General features: G+C 42.3%; 1 protein-coding gene across 9 annotated transcripts in view; it reads right to left on the bottom strand.

Moving 5' to 3' along the window:
- garnl3 (GTPase activating Rap/RanGAP domain like 3) overlaps positions 1–23,413 on the bottom strand; it is a 443,924-nt gene that overhangs the window by 97,040 nt on the left and 323,471 nt on the right. For all 9 annotated transcript variants that reach the window (XM_072565743.1, XM_072565740.1, XM_072565739.1 and 6 more), the window contains 4 exons: positions 14,965–15,073; positions 12,194–12,239; positions 5,381–5,487; positions 152–267 (listed from right to left, as the gene is read on the bottom strand). In XM_072565743.1, coding sequence (XP_072421844.1) covers positions 152–267; positions 5,381–5,487; positions 12,194–12,239; positions 14,965–15,073 — 378 coding nt within the window. The remainder of the gene's footprint in view (positions 1–151; positions 268–5,380; positions 5,488–12,193; positions 12,240–14,964; positions 15,074–23,413) is intronic.

Raw genomic sequence — 23,413 nt, forward strand, 5'->3', positions numbered from 1 at the left:
AATATGCTCTTGGTTAATTGGATTTTCAAACCTTGCAAATGGTTTACATCAATTGGCAGAAGAGAGTCTTCTGCCAGTAGTAAGGAGTCAATGCAAAATACATTAATTTTGTGACATGCAGCCAGTGAAGATGCACCAACAACCACTGTACCTTATGCAAGTCTGGTATGAGATCTTGATACAGAGACCGTATTAACATATCCAAAGTACGCTGACGTTTCTGGGCAAACGTTGGGGTTTCCAGGGTTGCTTTCTCTCCATTTATTACTGAAAACGACACATTAAAGCCAAGCAAAAATACAATGAATGCCAACTGTCTCATACAGAAAGCTGATTTATCATTTAAAGTTACAACACATCTGGCTAGAAATTTCTCCATGGTACAATGATCCCATTGGAGGAACCCTGTCTCGACCATGTCTGTTGCTATAAAACAAAGGCAAGAATTTCTGGGCAATAATTTCACATGTGCCCTCCTGGAAAAATGACTCTTAAATGCATTGAGTTGTATGCTTAATCCCAGCCGTTTCTAAGTGAGGGAAGCAGCAATGGCACTAACAATGGGGCATTAAATACCTTGAGGCTAAATGGAGCTCAGGTAGAGATCAGGAGCGGAAAGAGTCAGTCTATCCTGGGTATTGTGAACAGGAGCAGTCTAAAGACAAGGCTACACTTGGCTTCATGGTGGCCATAGAAGGGAACAACACACCGGCAGGCTAAGTGGACATCAGCTGGATGAGTCTTCATAGGGTCATATGGTTCAGGGTAAAGAACCAAAAAGGAAAAGAAAAGATAGTTGGGTGGATAGAAGAGAGAATGCTCATCTCTTCAGAGCCACAGGCAGAATACTGGATGGCTAAAACCAACACTTTTTAGAGCGAAGGTGATGAAAGCTGTCCAGGATAAAACAAGGACCCTTCTCATACCCCACACAAGAGGATAGTATGAATCAATATAAGGAAAAGCTTATTGTATGGGAAATTCAGTTAGGCCACTTTTGGAATATTGCATGCAATATTTGGCGTGAATGGGAAGTTCTTGGGATGCTTTGGTGTGATGAGTCCTTTTGGGCTCAGTATCAGGAGACTGCTGGTCTTTAGCCTTGTCAGAAGTGATCCAGGGTCATTGCTGATGCTTTCAAACATGGTTAACACGGAAACAGAGCATCTCTCTCATACTTCAAGAGGTGGACAGATAATAAGCAGTTGAATGTAGATGAATGCAATGTAATGATATAGAACAAGTACGGATTGCAAGATTTATGAGCAACTACTGACATATCAGAACTGATCGGAGTTGTGGAAGAAAACATTTAAATGATAAAGGAGCTGGAGAAAATACTCCAAAAACTGCAACAGCTGAAAAAACTGGTGGGGAATATGATTCATGTTTTCAAATGAATATGGTGTATAAAGATCAGATCCAGCTATCTGACTTGGTACAAGGCAGGAGAACCAGAGAAAATCAGAGTGTGGGCTGAGGGAAAGGTGTCGTCAGGTTTTGGAAACATTTTCCGTAGGAGGCTGTAGGAGATGGCAATGTGAAATTCCAGGGTAAAACTGGACAGGTACCTTGAAGAAAATCTGTACTGTGGGATAAGTGAAAAGGTAGTTGACTGAATCTCCCTGCTACAGGAGATGTGTTGTTAAACTTGAAAGGGTGCTGAAAAGATTTACAACGATGTTGCCGGGATTGGAGGGTTTGAGCTATGAAGGGCTTTTGCCTGAAACGTCGATTTCACTGCTCCTCGGATGCTGCCTGAACTGCTGTGCTTTTCCAGCACCGCTCTAATCTATAGGGAAGAGGCACAATAGCCTGGGGCTATGTTCTCTACAACATGAAGATTGAGGGGTCACCTTCTAGAAGTTTATAAAATCATGAGGGGCACGGATAGGGTGAATAGCCAAGGTCTTTTTCCCAGGGTCAGGGTGTCCAAAATGAGAGGGTGAGAGGGGAAAGAGCTAAGGGGCAATGTTTTCACGCAGAGGGTGGTGCAAGTATGGAATGAGTTGCCAAATGAAGTGGTGGAGGTTGGCACAATTACAGCATTTAAAAGTCAACTGGTACATGAATAGAGGGATATGGACCAAATGCTGGCAAATACAGCTAGATTAATTTCGGATAACTGTTCGGCATGGACGAGTTGGACTGAAGTGTCTGTTTCCATGCTGTACATCTCTATGACTCTCAGCCATTGAACATCACTTGATGGACCTGCATTCTCTTTCAGCCATGAAATGGCCTGAGTTCCGTGCACACTTCAAAAAGCAGCTTTTCTGAAGGAAGCTTTGAAAGGAGAAAGGTTTAAAAAAAAAACACATGAAGGGCAACGTTTTTTACACAGAGAGTGGTTTGTGTTTGGAATGAACTTCCAGAGGAAGTGGTGGATGTGGGTACAGTTACAACATTTAAAAGACATTTGGATAAGTACATGAATAGGAAATGTTTGAAGGCATATGGGCCAAACACAGGCAGGTGGGAGTAGTTTAGTTTGGGACTATGGTCGGCACGGACCAGTTGGATCGAAGGGTCTGTTTCCGTGCTCTATGACACTATTACAGCATTTTATGCCTGACTTATGCCACCTGCATTTGAGAATAAGTTCCTAAGGTGAGCTAACAATATGTAGGAAACATGATGTCATGTTTATTTGAATATATGAATGGATGATTCAATCTGGACGATGCCATAAAAATTTAAACTAAGCAAAATAAGGAATGGTGCAATGGTTCAAATTTCTCTCATAATAAGCTGTATTTTACTTGTGGAAATACCGTAATTATAGAGCAGAATCAATCTTAATGTTAAAATCACTCAACAATGATTTGAAACTTACATCAGTACAGCGGAGGAAATTACAAGTAGCAAAGTCCCTTCACTAATAAAATGAAGGCACGGAACTGATTCTGCCTGCGAGTACTGTTAAGCACGAGTATGCTCAGCCTGAAATAGTTTGATGATTGTGGTGGAAAGCACCAGCACCTGGTAACAATGGGGAGGTGATGACCTAGAGGTATTATCACTGGCCTGTTAATCCCGTGACACATGTAACATTCTGGGGACCAATGCTTGAATCCCATCACAGCAGACGGTGGAATTTAAATTAAGAATCTAATGATGACCATGAATTCATTGTTGGGGCAAAGCTCACCTGGTTCAATAATGTGCTTTAGGGAAGGAAACTGGTCTGGGCTGGCCTACATGCCCTTTGGGCCATTAGGGACGTACAATAGATGCTGTTCTAGCCAGTGATACCCTCATCCCATGAGTGAATTTAAAAAAGGATCCTAAGCAGAAAGGAAGATTGAACACTGAAATGGGTGCTTTCAACTGGCCTGGGACCTCCAGCTCTAACTATTGTGCTGTTGATTGCTTTTATCTGCATATCTTGCGTTGTTCCACAAGTATATTTATTATCCCTGGCCTCCAGATAGACTTTGGTAGAAACATTTTGAATAAATGCTCTAATGCTGTGGGTGGAAGTTAGGGACTTTGCTTATTGTGGTGAAGAAACTAAACTAAACCAAGTGAACTGACCTCTTCAGAACGTCCACAACTTTACTTCTGTTTAGATCTGAACAAAAGACAGCCACGCAAGAAGAAGATACCTGCATCTTGATTTGCGTGTACTGCCCATGTCAATCAACAGTCTACATGCTGAGGGGAAATACCTATAAGGTGAACTCCACTTCTTCAATCAGTCATAGTATTACAAAGCTAGGTTTATAATTTTCCATTTTTATCCTGCAGTCTGATGTAACCTGATAACAGTACTTTTATTGAAATTGGGTTTCCAGCTACTTTTAAAGTGATTCACATTCTGTGATTCACCTTGTCCATTTTAACCTGGCGTCACTCGATATAGGGCGAAAATATAAATGGGATTCCACTGAATTATGGCATGAACAATTCCAAAACCACATGCCCCCTGAACCAATGACTAATGGACAATATTGGTAACACATGCTGAGAAGCTACCATAAGAACATGAAACAATGTCTGAAAAGTCAGTCTCTAACTTACACACCAATCACCAAAAACCACAACGTGTATTTACATAGCACCTTTAACACAGAATTCCTTCTTCAAGGTGCATCGTACAAAGTGCTAGTGAAATGGACAAGTTTAAACAAGCTTTCTCAAATTGAAAATATCATAAAACATGTCACCCTGTGCCCTCGTAGTGCGCTAGTTATTCAAATCAAGAAGTCTGTTTGAATAGAGACTCTGAGCAGAAGAAGACATGTTTCCTCAGTTTAGAAATGTGGCCCTAACCTCTTCTGTTTTGAGAGATCTCTGCAGTTACCCGGCTCCATGGTAACCAGTTCTGCAGACTCCTCAGTGACCAGGTCTTGCAGACTAGACAGTGACCATGCCTTGAAGACTCCACGGTAACCAGGTCTTAGAGACCTCACAGTTACCATGACTTGCACACTCCACGGTGTCTAAGTCTTCCAGCTAAATCCATGAATCGTGCTTTTGTCATGACTCTTGCCCGCTGATTGAGCCTTCATGGAATCTGCCCACTCCTGCTTCTCCAAGACATTGAGCGTCTACACTTGCAGTGAGAGACTGCAGCTGCCCAGAGTCTCTCTCATCCCTAGTCTGTCCTTAGACTAAGGTTCTCTGTGACACTGTAAGCACTTTCATTGCACTAAGATCTACATTGCACTGACCAGAGCAGTTTCTCCTCCTCCTCCTCTTCAAGTCTCAACAACATGTTTCTGCCTCCCTTCTGTCAGATAATCTTCATAATTTAAATCATCATCATTAGCATATTTATTTCCTATTCTACTACATATTCCACATGAGGAATCAAACAAACTCATTCCTTAAAAGCTGTCCTTCCCAAATCTTCTTTGCATATTCTTTAGTTTTTAAAGTGAGAAATCTTTGAAGCAATCCTGATCCGTGTGATATCATTCCCTATCTCACTTCCAAATGAAACAAACCAGATCTCAAGCAGGTACAGTCATGTGACTTTCTTTCAGGAGGCTTTTCTGGGATTTCGTGGACGTTAAATTGGAAGAGGTAAACTATGGGCAATCAAGCTGACATCCAGGTGAGCAGGTAAGTAATGAAAACCCGGGTTTGTGTAAGAGGAGTGGATTGAGAAAGATCTTCATGATCAGAGATATTATGGTTTATATGAGATCAAGTACGGTGGCAAGTACACCCTGGAACAACCAAGCATGACCAAAGCCCAATGATAGGAAGGTCATCCCGTGTCAGAGCTTGGCTCTAATTGCCTTAGGCTTTTCAACCACTAAAATTAATTTGTATTTCTAATCATTTCCCCCCCCCCATCCACCTCATAACAGTTTCAGCACAGATCATACACTGGCACTCTGAGCATAAGCAGCAGCAGCAGCAGACTTACATTTAACTAAAACAAAGTCCCTGAACTCATGATGATCTGTAAACACTGGTGGAGAAGGGAGAGGAGGTCCAAACAGTGGGACACTTTCTTCAGAAAATATCTTAAGTCTGTAGAGAAACCAAAATCAGTAAATGTTGTTAGAATTAAGATGGAACTCATTGTTATGCTCGTGCCTTAAAATTTAGCTCGACAATGTTACATTTTCATATCATTAAGTATTTTCCTCTTTTTATGGTAAAAGGAATCAAATAGTTTTGACTGCCAACTGCAACGCATAATAAACAGCTAAGAGTTACAGGACTAATCACACAAAGAAAAATGTTGATTATCAATCAATCCAATCTTCCCACTGGTGGACAGAGAAATCTCACTAGGTGTGGGATGTCAACGCTTGATATGGAGTTATCAACTGAAGTATGAATGCATGAAGTTAGAAAAATGACAAGTACATCACACTTAACAACTGACCATGAGACCATAAGATATATGAGTAGAATTAGGCTCACTGAGTCTGCTCCACCATTCAATCATGACTGATGTATTTTTCAACCCCATTCTCCTGCCTCCTCTCCATAACCCTTCCTTCTCCCCTTAATCCTTGATCCCCATATTAATCAAGAACCTATCTATTGCTGTCTTAAATACACTCAGTGACTTAGTGTTCACAGCCATAGGTGAGTTCCATAGGTTCACCACTCTCTGGCTGAAGAAATTCCTCCTCATCTCCATTCTAAAATGTCATTGTTTCACTCTGAGGCTGTGCCCTCAGTTCCCAGTCTCTCCAACTAGTGGAAACCTCTTCTCCATGTCTACTCTGTCCTGGCTTCTGTAATGTTCCATTTCTTTTTCTGCACTCTAATGTAACCAGCTGACAGTACTTGTATACAATGGAGTTCCTACTGCTTTTAAAGTAATTAACAAAATGTGATATAAAAATAGCTGCAGATGCTGGAAATGATAAACAAAAATAAAAACAGAAATTGTTGGAAAATCTCAGCAGGTCTGTGGAGAGAAATCAGAGTTAACATTTTGGGTGCAGTGACCCTTCTTTAGAAATCACATAACATTAACGTACTGTGATACCTTGTAAGTTTCAATGCTATCCCCACTCATCCTTCTATACCTCATTGAGTACAGACCCAGAGCTCTCAATTGCTCCTTATATGATAAGCCCTTCATCCCCAGGATCATTCTTGTAGACCTTCTCTGGACCCCTCTCCAATGCCAGCACATCCTTCCTTAGGTATGATCTCAAAACTGCTCGCAATATTCTAAATGCAGTCTGACCAGAGCCTTATACAACCTCAGCTGTACATTCCTGCTCTTCTATTTGAACCTCTTGAAATGAACGCTTGCATATTGCCTTCCTAACTGCCAACTGAATCTGCACGTTAACCTTAAGAGAATCATGAAGTAGGACTCCCAAGTCTCTTTGTGCTTCAGATTTCTGAAGCCTTTTCCTGGTTGTAAAATCATCTCTATTCTTTCTACCACACACCTTCCCACATTGTATTTCATCTGCCATTTCTTTGCTCACTGTCCTTAAGCTTTCTGAGAATGTCAAGGTGATCAGCAAGATGCTATCGGGACTTCACTTTGCAGGATTTTCAATTTCTTTCTGGGATGCAATGCAGCAGCCAAGAGAAATGATTGGTAAAGTGGAGTATATAAACTCGCAACAAAGAAGATGCGACTGTGAAAAATAGCATCAGGCCTTGGGTTGTTCTCAGCAGTACTGCCTGTAATTTGGAATTGCTCACAGTTCCTTGGGTTACAGTGATGGTGTTGAGTGAGAGGGTGGGGTTCAGGAAATCACCAAAGTGGGTTTTGTGGTCTGACTTTCCCTACCCTTTTCTACACATAAGGAGATGTTTCACCTCTACTTCCTGCCTCGCATGTGTGGTTCTGCTGTGGTCAGAGGGGGCTGCCTCCTCCCAATCCAGGAGCCTGGATAATACCCACTTCTAAAACAGGACTATTAGGAAGTGTAGACAAACCCTTACCCTGGTGCATCAAACCTCTGTGCCCCAACCTCCCATGGCTAACTTTTGAAAATGAACATTGTGAATGACCATGCGAGTAAAGATTCAGCATTTATAACTCGATTTATTTTACAGGAACATGGGGAATATTATGACACTGATTGTTCATCTCAATGTTCTATATTTTTCCCAGGATATTCCAGAGACAAAATATTCATTATAAGGTGTAATACGACTCACACACCATGTAACACTGCATTCCTGCAACAGTTACTGGATGATTTTATGTGCACATTTACAAAATCAATAGTCTTTACGATAGATTGGGTTGTAGTCAGTTACACCCTTTGATATTATTTACTGATTTGTCACTTTGGAATAGTCCTGTCGATGCATAAATCTGTAGTACTATCACATCAAGACAACAAGGAATATATTATGACATTTTGGGAAAGACTACAACTTGTAAGCCTATATGTGTGTTAATGGATACACATCAGTCAATCTAGACTTTTCATTAAAGCTGCTGAAGCCTGTTATTCATGTAGTTTGCTGGATATCTCATACAGTTTATTGCTGGCCATCCCAACCTACTCCCTCAAACTCAGCTGCTCTGGGTGACTGTCTGGTTTGCCTAGTGATTCCACTGGCTCTACTTCAACATATATCAAAAACAACGTATCTTTTTACTCTTCTGTATCTTTAATTGTGGACCAAAATAGGGAAAATACAGTTTTAAAAATCAAAGATTGCAGAAACTGTACATTTTAAAAAGCAAGGCACCTGACACTCATTCTAAGTGCTATTTATGTGCTGTTTGTTCAAGCAGTGCAGGAGGTTAGTGATAGTGAGCAGGAGCCAGTAGCTCTGTACGAAGGGAGATTCAGCCAGCAACAAGCAGCTGGGACAAAAAACAAGGTAGGACGAATAAATTAAACTGCATTTTTTTCAATGCAAGGGGCCTAACAGGGAAGGCAGATGAACTGAGGGCATGGTCAGGAACATGGGACTGGGATATCATAGCAATTACAGAAACATGGCTCAGGGAAGGGCAGGACTGGCAGCTTAATGTTCCAGGATACAAATGCTGCAGGAAGGATAGAAAGGGAGGCAAGAGAGGAGGGGGAGTGGCATTTTTGATAAGGGATAGCATTACAGCTGTGCTGAGGGAGGATATTCCCAGAAATACATCCAGGGAAGTTATTTGGGTGGAACTGAGAAATAAGATAGGGATGATCACGTTATTGGGATTGTATTATAGACCCCCTAATAGTCAGAGGGAAATTGAGAAACAAACTTGTAAGGAGATGTCAGTTATCTGTAAGAATAATAGGGTAGTTGTGGTAGGGGATTTTAACTTTCCAAACATCGACTGGGACTGCCATAGTGTTAAAGGTTTAGATGGAGAGGAATTTCTTAAGTGTGTACAAGACAATTTTCTGATTCAGTATGTGGATGTACCTACTCAAGAAGGTGCAAAACTTGACTTACTCTTGGGAAATAAGGCAGGGCAGGTGACTGAGGTGTCAGTGAGGGAGCACTTTGGGGCCAGCGACCATAATTCTATTCGTTTTAAAATAGTGATGGAAAAGGATAGACCAGATCTAAAAGTTGAAGTTCTAAATTGGAGAAAGGCCAATTTTGACGGTATTAGGCAAGAACTTTCGAAAGCTGATTGGAGGCAGATGTTCACAGGTAAAGGGACGTCTGGAAAATGGGAAGCCTTCAAAAATGAGATAACAAGAATCCAGAGAAAGTATATTCCTGTTAGGGTGAAAGGGAAGGCTGGTAGGTATAAGGGAATGCTGGATGACTAAAGAAATTGAGGGTTTGGTTAAGAAAAAGAAGGAAGCATATGTAAGGTAATAAACAGGATAGATCAAGTGAATCCTTAGAAGGGTATAAAGGAAGTAGAAGTATACTTAAGAGGGAAATCAGGAGGGCAAAAAGGGGACATGAGACAGCTTTGGCAAATAGAATTAAGGAGAATCCAAAGGATTTTTACAAATATATTAAGGACAAAAGGGTACTTAGGGAGAGAATAGGGCTCCTCAAAGATCAGCAAGGCGGCCTTTGTGTGGAGTCACAGAAAATGGGGGAGATATTAAATGAATATTTTGCATCAGTGTTCACTGTGGAAAAGGATATGGAAGGTATAGACTTTAGGGAAATAGATGGTGACATCTTGCAAAATGTCCAGATTACAGAGGAGGAAGTGCTGGATACCTTGAAATGGGTAAAGGTGGATAAATCCCCAGGATCTGATCAGGTGTACCCGAGAACTCTGTGGGAAGCTAGAGAAGTGATTGCTGGGCCTCTTGCTGAGATATTTGTATCATCGATTGTCACAGGTGAGGTGCCGGAAGACTGGAGATTGGCAAATGTGGTGCCACTGTTTAAGAAGGGTGGTAAAGACAAGCCAGGGAACGACAGACCGGTGAACCTGACCTCGGTGGTGGGCAAGTTGTTGGAGGGAATCCTGAGGGACAGGATGTACATGTATTTGGAAAGGTAAGGACTGATTAGGGATAGTCAACATGGCTTTGTGCTTGGGAAATCATGTCTCACAAACTTGATTGAGTTTTTTGAAGAAGTAACAAAGAAGATTGATGAAGGCAGAGCAGTAGATGTGAACTATATGGACTTCAGTAAGGAGTTCAACAAGGTTCCCCATGGGAGACTGATTAGCAAGGTTAGATCTCATGGAATACAGGGAGAACTAGCCATTTGGATACAGAACTGGCTCAAAGGTAGAAGACAGAGGGTGGTGGAGAAGGGTTGTTTTTCAGACTGGAGGCCTGTGACCAGTGGAGTGCCACAAGGATCAGTGCTGGGCCCTCTACTTTTTGTCATTTACATAAATGATTTGGATGCGAGTGTAAGAGGTACAGTTAGTAAGTTTGCAGATGACACCAAAATTGGAGGTGTAGTGGTCAGCGAAGAGGGTTGCCTCTGATTACAACAGGATCTTGACCAGATGGGCCAATGGGCTGAGAAGTGGCAGATGGAGTTGAATTCAGATAAATGCCAGGTGCTGCATTTTGGGAAAGCAAATCTTAGCAGGACTTATACACTTAATGGTAAGGTCCTAGGGAATGTTGCTGAACAAAGACCTTGGAGTGCAGGTTCATAGCTCCTTGAAAGTGGAGTCACAGGTAGATAGGATAGTGAAGAAGGTGTTTGGTATGCTTTCCTTTATTGGTCAGAGTATTGAGTACAGGAGTTGGGAGGTCATGTTGCGGCTGTACAGGACATTGGTTAGGCCACTGTTGGAATATTGCGTGCAATTCTGGTCTCCTTCCTATCAGAAAGATGTTGTGAAATTTGAAAGGATTCAGAAAAGACTTACAAGGATGTTGCGAGGGTTGGAGGATTTGAGCTATAGGGAGAAGCTGAACAGGCTGGGGCTGTTTTCCCTGGAGCGTCGGAGGTTGAGGGGTGACCTTATAGAGGTTTACAAAATTATGAGAGGCATGGATAGGATAAATAGACGAAGTCTTTTCCCTGGGGTCGGGGAGTCCAGAACTAGAGGGCATAGGTTTAGGGTGAGAGGGGAAAGATATAAAAGAGACCTAAGGGGCAACTTTTTCACGCAGATGGTGATACGTGTATGGAATGAGCTGCCAGAGGAAGTGGTGGAGGCTGGTACAAATCCAACATTTAAGAGGCATTTGGATGGGTTTATGAATAGGAAGGGTTTGGAGGGATATGAGCTGGGTGCTGGCAGGTGGGACTAGATTGGGTTGGGATATCTGGTCGGCATGGATGGGTTGGACTGAAGGGTCTGTTTCCATGCTGTACATCTCTATGACTCTATGATTGGTCTGTGGAGTGACAATCAGTTGTCGATGACAAAGCCTTGTGCCAGCCACTGACTTTCCGATTGGTTCTTCCTGTAAGATGTAGTTTTAAACCTGTAAGTATGAAGCAGTCACCCTGTTCCTCCAAAAAACCAGTGAAAGTATCTGGAGAAACTGGTCTCCTGAAGCCATAAGAATAATCTCAGAGATTCCTGTGGACAAGAACCATTGAACTGCTTCTCAGTCTTTCCCTCAACCCATTACACTCTTTTCTTGTGTCTTTCAGTATGTGTTTGTAGGGTTTTATATACATTGGAGGCATATATTGACAGTTCACAATTATTTACCTGTAGCTAGAATCGATTGATTTCCACAGAAATCTGGTGCACACTTGCTGTCAACCTGAGTTGTGAATGAGGGAATTTTGCATACTTACTTAAAATCTTTAACATGTGATGATTCACAAAAGAACATAAAAATTTGGAGCAGGAGAAGCTATCTGGTCCTCCAGCCCATTCCACCATTCAGTAAGATCATGGCTAATCGTTTCATGGCCTCAGCTCCACTTTCCCAAGTGTTCATTATCACCCTAATGCCTTTTCTTTTCATAAAATCTATCAATCCTTGCCTTAAAAACATTCAATGACGTCGTCTCAACTGCTTCACGGGGCAGGGAATTCCACAGATTCACAACCCTTGGGTGAAGGAGTTCCTCCTCAACTCAGTCTGAAATCTGCTCCCCCTTATTTTGAGACTATACCCCTCAGTTGTAGTTTCACTCGCCAGTGGAAACAATCTCCCTGTTTCTATCTTACCTATTTGCTTCATAATTTTATATGTTTCTATAAGATTCCCAACCCCCATCATTTTTCTAAGTCCCTGAAATAGCGGAGTTTGGTTCCCAATGTGCTCCCCCATTGAGGCATAACAATGCCTCCCTGACATCCTGCATTATTGTTGTGACCCCTTTTCCCTTCTGTTCCTTTAAAATAGAACATAACAAACACAAAGGATGGTAGAGTTTGACTTACCGATAGCTATCATTTTGCTTGTTATATCGGACTAAGGCAAATATATCTGTGGCATAGGCTAAAGAACAAAGCACTTTTTCAACCATCAATAACACATAGTTCTAGTTGGTTTGCTGGTCTTTCAGCAAATTGGTGGTATATCAACAAAGAATCATAGACAATAATTCAAAGCTTATTTCACTTAAATTGGTGCAGATTACATTGATGTAGATATAATTTGACTATCAATAAAACCATCTGTGCCCCACTCTAAATTCTCAATTCAAGGTATTGACAGGAGAAATATTTTTGGTTTAATGTGTTTAACTTTGCAATTTTATTTTAAGTGACACTTTAAAACACAACACTAAAGTTAATTAACACAACAGTGAAATACAAAATGCACTATGTATTGACAATTTTTGAGAAGATTTGTAGCTCAGGTTGATGATAAGTATGTAACTCAGCGAGCTAACTTACATACTTAGCACTATGCTTTTTTAATAAAATTATGTTTTGAATCAAATGGGTAAGAGGTCATTTAAAAGCATTATTGATTTAAAAATAAAACAGTGTTATGATATTACACAGTGCTGGTGTCTTCAATGGCAAATTATGATTGAATGTGAACAAATGATTCCCTATCACCCATGACCAATGTTGAATGAATGGTCTTAACATCAGGGAGATTGCTAATTCATTCATTCATTCCATTACTTTTTATGTTTACTCTTTAATTATACATGGTTTGGAGGTGCCGGTGTTAGACTGGGGTAGACAAAGTTAGAAATCACCCAACACCAGGTTATAGTATCAGAAATAAGGTGGGTGAACTTAAGGTGTGGATCGGTGCTTAAAAAAAAAGAAAAACTGGGCGGCACAGTGGCACAGTGGTTAGCACTGCAGCCTCACAGCACCAGAGACCCAGGTTCAATTCCCACCTCAGGCGACTGTCTGTGTGGAGTTTGCACATTCTCCCCGTGCCTGCGTGGGTTTCCTCCGGGTGCTCCAGTTTCCTCCCACAATCCAAAAATGTGCAGGTCAGGTGAATTGACCACGCTAAATTGCCCGTATGTTAGGGGCAGGGGTAAACGTAGGGGAATGGGTCTGGGTGGGTTGCGTTTCGGCGGGTCAGTGTGGACTTGTTGGGCCGAAAGGCCTGTTTCCACGCTTTAAGTAATCGAGTCCAACAGGTTTATTCGGAAGCACTAGCTTTCAGAGTGCTGCACCTTCGTCAGGCGGTTGTGGAGGATTAGAGTTTGAATTCAGGAATATCTGGATTATACCAAGCGAGAGAAGACTTGTACCACTGCTTCCCAGATTCACCTTTCAGTTTCTCTCCTTAAACTGCTGTGTTCTGCTGCTACTTTGCAGTGCATTTCCTGTATTGTGTTACTCTGAGTTCACACTGCAATAGAGGGGAGACATAAAAGGTAATGGAAAACCAACTCTAAAAGTTTGGTAAGTCTACAGTAAGTGCAGTTGACAGCTGTGCACGATTAACTCCATTGCACACGCTGTGTGCAATAGTCCTCAATGCTGCAGCTGCAGGATAAGATTATCGTGGGATGGAAACAAGGAAACACAGTAATGGCTACAATGTCAGATGTGGCAGGAAACAATGTAGAAGAGAGCAGGAGGAAACTTGTCGGAAGATGGAGGTGATGGTCTTATGCAGTGGAGTTAAACAGAAACACCTTCCATGAAACAGCAAGTTCCTTGATTGCAAAGGTAGAATGTCCACAGCAGAGAGAAAACAAACCAGCCCAGAGCGATGTAGCTGATTCTTAACTGCGCTGTGAAGTGTCCGAGCAAGCCACTCAGTTTCAGGCCAAACAGAGGCAGGCCAATGAAAGCTGGCTTTGCCAGTGACGCCCATATCCCAGGAAGGATTTTTTTTAAAATTCTGTTGCTGATACTATGTAGGTTATATTGAAAAAGGCAGCTTTAACCAGAAACATACTGGAAAGCGCATGTTAAAAAGAGCAAAGGTTATGGTAGCAATGTATTACCACTCAAACAGACACAAATATATCTCAACATTTCAGCTTCTGATTAAACATCAATCCCTCAATTCCATAAAAAGAAATCCGGAAACTACATATAATTAAAATGGGAGATGGGGCAATGGGCTTACATACTGAGTGGGGTAATGCTCTTTATTTATCAGAGCAGGTGAGACGGTTCTTGCAGAGATCCAACTACTTCATTTTCACACCATACATATTAACTTCATATTTCCAGGATTCAATGAGATTTATTGAAAAGGTATTGGGTTAATCTAAGGGTGGGTTTGGTGACATTATCAGCGATGATTAAACTGAGGAACCACACAAACAGTCAGGAACATCCCAAATGGCCATGTCATGTGTGACCTCAGACTATGCTAAAACCTCAGAGTTGAGAAACATGTATACAATGTTCATGTACATTATAATGAAATGGATTTGGATTCATGAACTGCTGTTTTTGCTGAGACTGGGTCGTGTGGGTATTTTGTGCACCCAGCTTACAAACCTAATTCCCAAACTTGAAAATCGTCAGCCGTTCCAAAGTGCGATGCAAATTGAAGCTGCAGACACACAGCACAATGCAAAATAAAATAACACCACGAACAAAGCGTTTCAGAAAACAGGCTTAAAAGTGAGGTCTCCAATAACAAACAGGACATGGTTTAGTGGTAGGATGCTGAAATGAAGGAGAGAAAAACGTAAAAAGGGCATGAATCTTTTCAGTAAAGCCTTTCAGACTCTGTCAAGTAGGCAGACCGGAAACACAAGGGAAGAGGATACGTGTGAAGTGGGAACGGATCATAGACGGTTTGAAGGATGGTGAAGATTCCTCTCCTTCTTGAAATACAATGGTTACAATGTCATTCCCAATATGGCGTTTCCTTTCCACCTGCAAAGCAAAGAGAACAGAGGTCATCCTTCAACAAAACAAAGAACTGTAGATGCTGGAGATCTGAAACAAAGAAATGCAGACATTGCTGGTGAAACCCAGCAGGTCTGGGAGCATCTGTGAACAGAAAGCAAACATTAACTTTTCCAGTCCAGTCACCCTTCTGAAGAAGTTTCTCCAACAATTTCTGTTTTCGTTTCTTTCAGAGGTCATCCTTTGGACCGCTTAGCATGACTCACTGTTAAAACTTTCTCTTCTTTTCAAACCTTGATTTGTCTAACATACCCATTTTTACCAAATCGAAACACTAGAATGACTTGAGTTCTCTGATGGTTTCCTTGCTGAAATAAACATCTGAAACATCTGGCAATGTCCATACCCAACAATTTTAATTGACATTACACAACTTACCTGCTGAGTTAATATTTAGTCAGCTCTGTAAAGGTTATAGCTGCATAACACCTGGAACCTAATCAGAGATGAGGCTTAATTACTTTAAGCCCCAAGGACACTAGGCTCCTGCTCCAATGAATTTGTGAACTAAAAATACTTGGGCGGATTTATACAGCATCCACTCATAACTATACTTGGAAAAAACATTGCAATTTATTCCCATCAGCTCCAATCTATAACCCATTAACTCCAATGTATGACAAACCAACAGCAGCATTGAGCAAAGTCATGTTAATTCAGGGAACCTACAATCCACATCAATTCCCCGCAAGGAATTAAGGGATACAGGGAAAGTGTGGGTAAGTGGTGTTGAAATGCCCATCAGCCGTGACTGAATGGTGGAGTGGACTTGATAGGCCGAATAGCCTTACTTCCACTCCTATTTCTTATGGTCTTGTGGTCTTAATTTTGATTGGGGACACTTTTACTGGGGGAATGCTACCAGACCCTCAGAACTGGAGGCAGGTTTTTAGGGGAGCGGTGGCAAGAGAAAGGGACTGGTAGATGAGCAAATTTAAGATTGCAGACATTGGGACACATCTATGTTATTTTGTGATGGTTGAATTTAAGAAAAATGTCTGGGGTCTTCCTGGCTAAAGGAGCCCATTAACCTGGCTCAGGCCAAGGTCCCTAGAAAGAAAGTGAGGATTGAAGATGGTGTCCAGTCAGAGTCAAAATGTGTGGTGCAGGTCAGGCAGCATCCGATGAGCAGGAGAATTAACATTTCAGGCTTGGAGGCCACAGTTTCTGACCACCTTCCCTGGTTCAGTGACCATGTTTGCATCGGGGTACCCTTGGAAAGGGAGCACACAGTGTGTGCACCAACAACCTTTACATCTTTAGACAGAGGTCTGCACCATGGTCTCTGGCGTGTATTTGCTCTCGTCCAACTGCATTTTAAGTTAATCTCATCGCTCTCTTCCTATCCTCCCTATTGTTCTGCTATTGTCCTGTTCGCAGTTGGTGGTGAGTGTAAGTTGTTCCTTGTTTTAATTTATTGACTGGGTAATTTGGTGGGGAATATACAAAACCAAAAGTCCAGGTTCTGTCCCAGTGGAGGAATTGGTTTCAGAACAATGAAATGGCCCAGAAAGGAAAGATGGAAATTGGGTGTTTGTGCTAAAGGGTGGTACATGTGTGGAATGAGCTGCCAGAGGAAGTGGTGGATGCTGGTATTATTGCAACATTTAAGAGGCATTTGGATGGGTATATTAATAGGAAGGGTTTGGAGGGATATGGGCCGGGTGCTGGCAGGTGGGACTAGATTGGGTTGGGATAACTGGTCGACATGGATGAGTTGAACCAAAAGGTCTGTTTCCATGCTGTACATCTTTATGACTCTACGATTCTATACGGTATTGGATTTTAGACAGCTCCTGCCTTCTGGGAAGACCATATATGTGTATTTTTGAAATAAACTTGACAAGAACAGTTTTAAAACCAATGAGTGTGGAAGGAATTGCTGCACTTTTAAAAACAACTTACTGAAACACATTGTAAGTGTGTTCACGCTGTTGATTTGTTCAAAGAGACTGTTGTGGATGAGCCAGCACCAGGGTGTGTGTACAAAAGGTGGTTCAGCCAGCAATCAACTGCTGATCGGTTTGTAGAGTTGTGACCAGGTGTGGATGCCAAACAGTTCAGCCAACAAAAGGTATCTGGTTAGCTGAACAGCTTGTGGGTGCGAACGGTGCTGACTTTTGACTGCCGCAAGGGCTAGAAGGTGTGTGTATTTCTCTCCAGTAAAATACTTAAAGTACGAAGAGAGCCAGTTCATTTTCCTTCATTTGCTGTAAGACACGGTCATTAATGATTTGGAGATGCCGGTGTTGGACTGGGGTGTACAAAGTTAAAAATCACACAACACCAGGTTATAGTCCAACAGGTTTAATTGGAAGCACTAGCTTTCGGAGCACCACTCCTTTATCCACAACCACCTGATGAAGGAGCGACGCTCCGAAAGCTAGTGTGCTTCCAATTAAACTTATTAGACTATAACCTGGTGGTGTGTGATTTTTAACTTAGTACGGTCATTAATGAGTAACTGAGAGGCTTTGCAATTCATGTACTAATTGCTGGTGCCTGCTGTGAAAAGTGAAAATAGAGAAAAGGGATCAAAGAACAGAAAAAGCTGGCATGCAAAGGGATCAGTGAGATCAGCCATGGAGGAGCAAGCCTGAGGACTGAATTGCACACTTCTGGTCTTTGCTCTTCTGTTCTTATCTCAGCAAACTCGGCAGACCAGTGCCACTGAAATGCTTCCTCAGATATTTTTCCCTTCCATTCATAACATTAATGTTTTTCCTTTGTCTGTATGTAAGAGGCAGAAGAATTTATAAGGAGATTAGAATTCCAACTCATAGTTATATGTTGAGCTGTTGTAATAAACAGCTGTTCTTGCTAAGTACAGAAACCTGGCCCATGGTTTCTTTTTAACCTGGGGTTGTGTTCTTTGATAAAATGTTTAACTTTTGTGATAACTCCAGGAAGAGCAAGACTTGATTTCCAGCGCATTACCCCAGTGAGACATGACACTCCTCACACTGCTCACCAGCTCAAATTGGACGGTGACCCTGGAGGTAGATTGTTCATCGAGTGAATGAGAAGGTGCATTGCTACTGCAAATGGGGTGAGGACTCGGAAATGGTTCTGATGGTCAAACACTTTCTTAGGCCTGAACTTTGTGCCAACAGTGACTGTTTTAGTGGGAGTCAAAATGCAACGGCACAAGAGGTTTCAGGAAATAATGGGGGTGCCTAAGGGATGACACAAATCACTAAGACCCTAACCTCCCAGAATTGCAGCACCATAGCATTAACATTCATCACAGCAAGTTTCAGAAGGTTGCAAGGGGCTGGAGGAGATGGACAGAGAAAGGCTGGAATGAGGTGGAAACAGAAACAGGAGTGTGGAGTGGTGAGAGGGAGATTGCAAAAGAGAGGAGGAGGAAGCCTGCAAAAAAGAGACAACAGTTTTAAACCTGTCTGTAAAGAAATTTTCAGTTAACTGGGTACTGGGAGAACTTGAAATGAAAGTGGGTTTGATAGTTTAAGGCTGCACAAATTCAGAAACTACGAATGAGAAACAATGTAGTGGCTGCTACTGTAATGAATGTCAATTATTAAATTTAAATTTAAAGGATAAATTTAAAGGAAAAACAAAGCCCTGGTTAAAAGGTTCCAGCTTTGTAACATTAAGTACATAGACAAATTGTGATCTTACTAGGCTGAGGAAGTCATGGTTTGGGAGATGGATTTTTTGACGTAGAAGAGCACATAACTTATTTTTAAGAAACACTTCTATTGTTAACTTAAGCCTATTGTCTTGTGCCAATTTAAATAATGGCTGTGTCTATGGAATTAACAATTTCCTTGAGTGTTAAAGCTTTAAATTAATAAAGGGTTGATAACAGGATGTAGATGTATTTGGAAAAGCAAGGACTGATTAGGGATATCAACATGGCTTTATGCATGGGAAATCATGTCTCACAAGCTTGATTGAGTTTTTTGAAGAAGTAACAAAGAGGATTGATAAGCAGTAGATGTGAACTATATGGACTTAAGTAAGGCATTCGACAAGATTCCCCATGGGAGACTGGTTAATAAGTTTGCATCTCATGGAATACAGGGAGAACTAGCCATTTGGATCCAGAACTGTCTCAAAGGTAGAAGACAGAGAGTGGTGGTGGAGGGTTGTTTTTCAGACTGGAGGCCTGTGACCAGTGGAGTGCCACAAGGATAGAGGCTGGGTCCTCTACTTCTCGTCATTTATATAAATGATTTGAAGGTGAACATAAGAGGTACAGTTAGTAAGTTTGCAGATGATACCAAAATTAGAGGTGTAGTGGACAGTGAAGAAGGTTACCTCAGATTACAACAGGATCTGGACCAGATGGGCCAATCGGCTGAGAAGCGGCAAATGGAGTTTAATTCAGATAAATGCGAGGTGCTGCATTTTGGGAAAGCAAATCTTAGCAGGACTTATACACTTAATGGTAAGGTCCTAGGGAGTGTTGCTGAACAAAAAGATCTTGGAGTGCAGGTTCATAGCTCCTTGAAAGTGGAGTCGCAGGTAGATAGGATAGTGAAGAAGGTTTTTGGTATGCTTTCCTTTATTGATCAGAGTATTGAGTACAGGAGTTGGGAGGTCATGTTGCGGCTGGACAGGACATTGGTTAGGCCACTGTTGGAATATTGCGTGCAATTCTGGTCTCCTTCCTATCAGAAGGATGTTGTGAAACTTGAAAGGGTTCAGAAAAGATTTACAAGGATGTTACCAGGGTTGGAGGATTTGAGCTACAGGGAGAGACTGAACAGACTGGGGCTGTTTTCCCTGGAGTGTCGGAGGCTGAGGGGTGACCTTATAGAGGTTTACAAAATTATGAGGGGCATGGATAGGATAAATAGGCAAAGTCTATTTGTCTATTTGGGGCGAGGGAGTCCAGAACTAGAGGGCATAGGTTTAGGGTGAGAGGGGAAAGATATGAAAGGGCCCTAAGGGGCAGCTTTTTCACGCAGAGTGTGGTATGTGTATGGAATGAGCTGCCAGAGGAAGTGGTGGAGGCTGGTACAATTACAACATTTAAAAGGCATTTGGATTGGTATATGAATCGGTAGGGTTTGGAGGGACATGGAGAAAGTGAGGACTGCAGGTGCTGGAGATCAGAGCTGAAAATGTGTTGCTGGAATAGCACAGCAGGTCAGGCAGCATCCAAGGAGCAGCGGAATTGACGTTTCGGGCATGAGCCCTTCTTCAGGAAAGGAGATGTGGCTGTGGTAGCGAGTGTGTTTGAGAACGTGGCTGAAGAGCTTCTGTGCAGAGGAGATGACCTGGGGTATGCAGTGAGAGAGGGACTCACTGAAATCCTTGTAGAGGGAGGAAGAGAGCTTCTTCAAGGAAGGCATCCTTGTAAGAGGATTCGCAGTAGGTTAAAATCTTCTAGGAGAAAGTGAGGACTGCAGATGCTGGAGATCTGAGCTGAAAATGTGTTGCTGGAAAAGCGCAGCAGATCAGGCAGCATCCAAGGAACAGGGGAATCGACGTTTCGGGCATGAGCCCTTCTTCAGGGATTTTCAGCTTGGAAGGATATGGGCCAGGTGCTGGCAGGTGGGACTAGATTGGGTTAGGATATCTGGTCGGCATGGATGGGTTGGACCGAAGGGTCTGTTTCTGTGGTGCACATCTTTATGACCTATAACTATGGAGGATATTGATGAAATCTTCTCGTTCTGCTCCAGCATGAGTCCAAATATCCCAAACATCAACCGAGGTGGCAACACTACAACATGATCTAACGAAAACCAAAAGAACCGCAGAAACTGTAAATCAAGGACAGAAACAGAACTTGCTGGAAAAGCTCAGCAGTTCTGGCAGCATCTGTGAAGACAAATCAGAGCTCACATTTTGGGTCCGGTGGCCTTTGTGCAGAACACAGGTAACTTGATTTCTCTTCACAGATGGTGCTGAGCTTTTGTGACATGATCTAATGAATGAGTTAGTGAGGCAAACGCTCTGGGAACATTAAGGGTTACATTCTACCAGATCAGCTGTAAAAAATAATAAATCTGGAATTGAAATTTTGTCTCTGTAGTAGTGACAGTCTCTGTAATATAGCTTGGTGCTAATAATAGTTAAGGTTATGAGTTCAATCCCCACACAGGCCAATGTTGCTGGTTTTGAAGAAGGAGATAGTTATTAAAGCCAGGGTACATGAGGGAGAGCAGGATTAGGGTAGGGAGCTTCATGACCATAATAAATGGGGAGGTTCAAAGGGTCAAATTACCTACTCCTCTCTTCTAACTTTCTATGTAATCATAGATTCCCCACAGTGTGGAAAAAGGCCATTTGGCCCAACAAGCCCACACCAATCCACCGACAAGTAACATGCGCAGACCCATTCCCCTATCCTATTATTCTACATTCCCCCTAACTAATGCACCTAGCCAACACATCCCTGAAGACTATAGCCAATTTAGCATGATCAATGCACCTAACCTGCACATCTTTGGACTGTGCGAGGAAATTGGAGCACCTGGAGGAAACCCATGCAGACACAGGGAGAATGTGCAAACTCCACACAGACAGTCACCAGAGGCTGGAATTGAACCCTTTGGCACTGTGAGGCAGCACTGAGCCACCATGCTGCCCAAAGAGAAAGGGTCAAATGAAAACCATAACATAGCCTCTGAGGAAAATCTCAAGAAGAGCTCTAAAACAAAAAATCCTGGTTTCTAGTCTGATTCATTTCTCCCTGGTTCTTGAAGTGTGTAAGATTTGCTATGAAGTTAGCTTTCTCTTATGATCACCTGATCATCATCCTCTTATGCGATTCAGAGTTAGAGGCCATGGCTAAATATTGGAGCCTGGATGGTTCATTACAATGTGTGACAGGTTAGTTTCTCGAGAGCTCTTTGTGGGAAAGTTTGAGTTTGGAGACAGTAAGTCTGGGAGTCTGTGGGTTTTCAGGTTTGGTAAGTCTGCAAAAGCTATGAATTCTGCAGATGCTACCTTTCCTCAGCATGTCCATTCAAGCAAGAGGCACCCCGGGATCACTTAATGTAAAACCTCCCAGTGACACAAAGTAACTATGATTCTCAAAATTCACCCGACTCTCGGAGGCTAATATTTCTGGGATTAAGGTCACCACTTAGGTTTAAAAGGACTAGAGCAAAAAAGTTAGTGTTTTCTACAAAACATGGCTACATAATTGTAGTGATTGTAATGAGGTCAGCCAGGTGGACCTCATAGAATCTGAGTGCCCTAATCGGGGCTGTTAACCTGATCCAATCAGGGAGCCATGGCTGACAGATATAAACAGAAGTGTTTCCTGGTGGTGGAAATTGAATAAAGATTGTACACCTTGTGTCTCTCACTGTGTCTCACACCTGCACACACACACCATGGGTGCTGGGGAAAAAATAAGCACTACCGCAGTTAGGTGGTAGTGTGGGGTTTTTAAAAAAAATAGGAGTGCCTACAAATGTAAAAAAAAGGAAGAAAAAAAAACAGAAGTGTAGCCGGAAGGTTTGTAGGGGTGGGCTGCCTTAGAGTGGCCGGAAGGTGGGAGGGACGGGAGTTTGCTGGGTCTGTATTGTCTGCATTTTTGGATGTAACAGTATTGTCTCATGTACAAATGTCATTGTCGCTGTCTTTTCACATGTGGAACTGGGATTTGACGTTTGCCCTCATCTCTCTGTAAACTGGTTGAACAGTAGGGTTTGAGGCCTGGCTTTACTGCTCCTCTCCCTTGTAAAATTGCTGTTGTATACAGCTGTAAATGTTAACTGTTTTTCGTAAACTGCGTTTTGTAATTGTTTAATAAAATAAAAAAAAACAGAAGTGTAGAGCCCGGGTGTCCCGGGAGAAGGAGCACGTGGTGTCCACCAACACCCTTGAGATTTTCAGGGAGAGGGGGGGCACCACAGGGAGTGGAGTGTATTATTTCCCCCTCCAACTCTATTTTGATTTAATCCCTGCCCTCCCCCTTCACTGTGTGATCACACAGCATTGCCCTCTGAGAAGGGCACTGCTTGTCTCTGGCATTTCCTTCCTGGTGATGGAATCAAATAAAGATTTACACACGTGTTGTTCTTCACTGTGTCCGACACCTGCACACACACACACACACACACACACACACACACAACATGGGTGTTGGGGAAAAATAAACTCTACCACTGTCAGAGGGTAGTGTTGTTGGGGGGGGGGGGGTTTGGAAACAAAAAAAAAAGAAAAAAAAACAGAAGTGTGAGAAATCCTGTTCACTCTGAGAGCTGGAAGTGTCAAGGGCTCTCCATGTGTAAATAAAGGGTGAATTGGTGACAGGACATCAGCCTTGGTGGAGTTATTTCAGTTATGGGAATGACAGAGTGAGAGAGAGGGAGAGAG

This window comes from Chiloscyllium punctatum, chromosome 49, assembly GCF_047496795.1.
Source record: "Chiloscyllium punctatum isolate Juve2018m chromosome 49, sChiPun1.3, whole genome shotgun sequence".
Classification (NCBI taxonomy): Eukaryota; Metazoa; Chordata; class Chondrichthyes; order Orectolobiformes; family Hemiscylliidae; genus Chiloscyllium; species Chiloscyllium punctatum.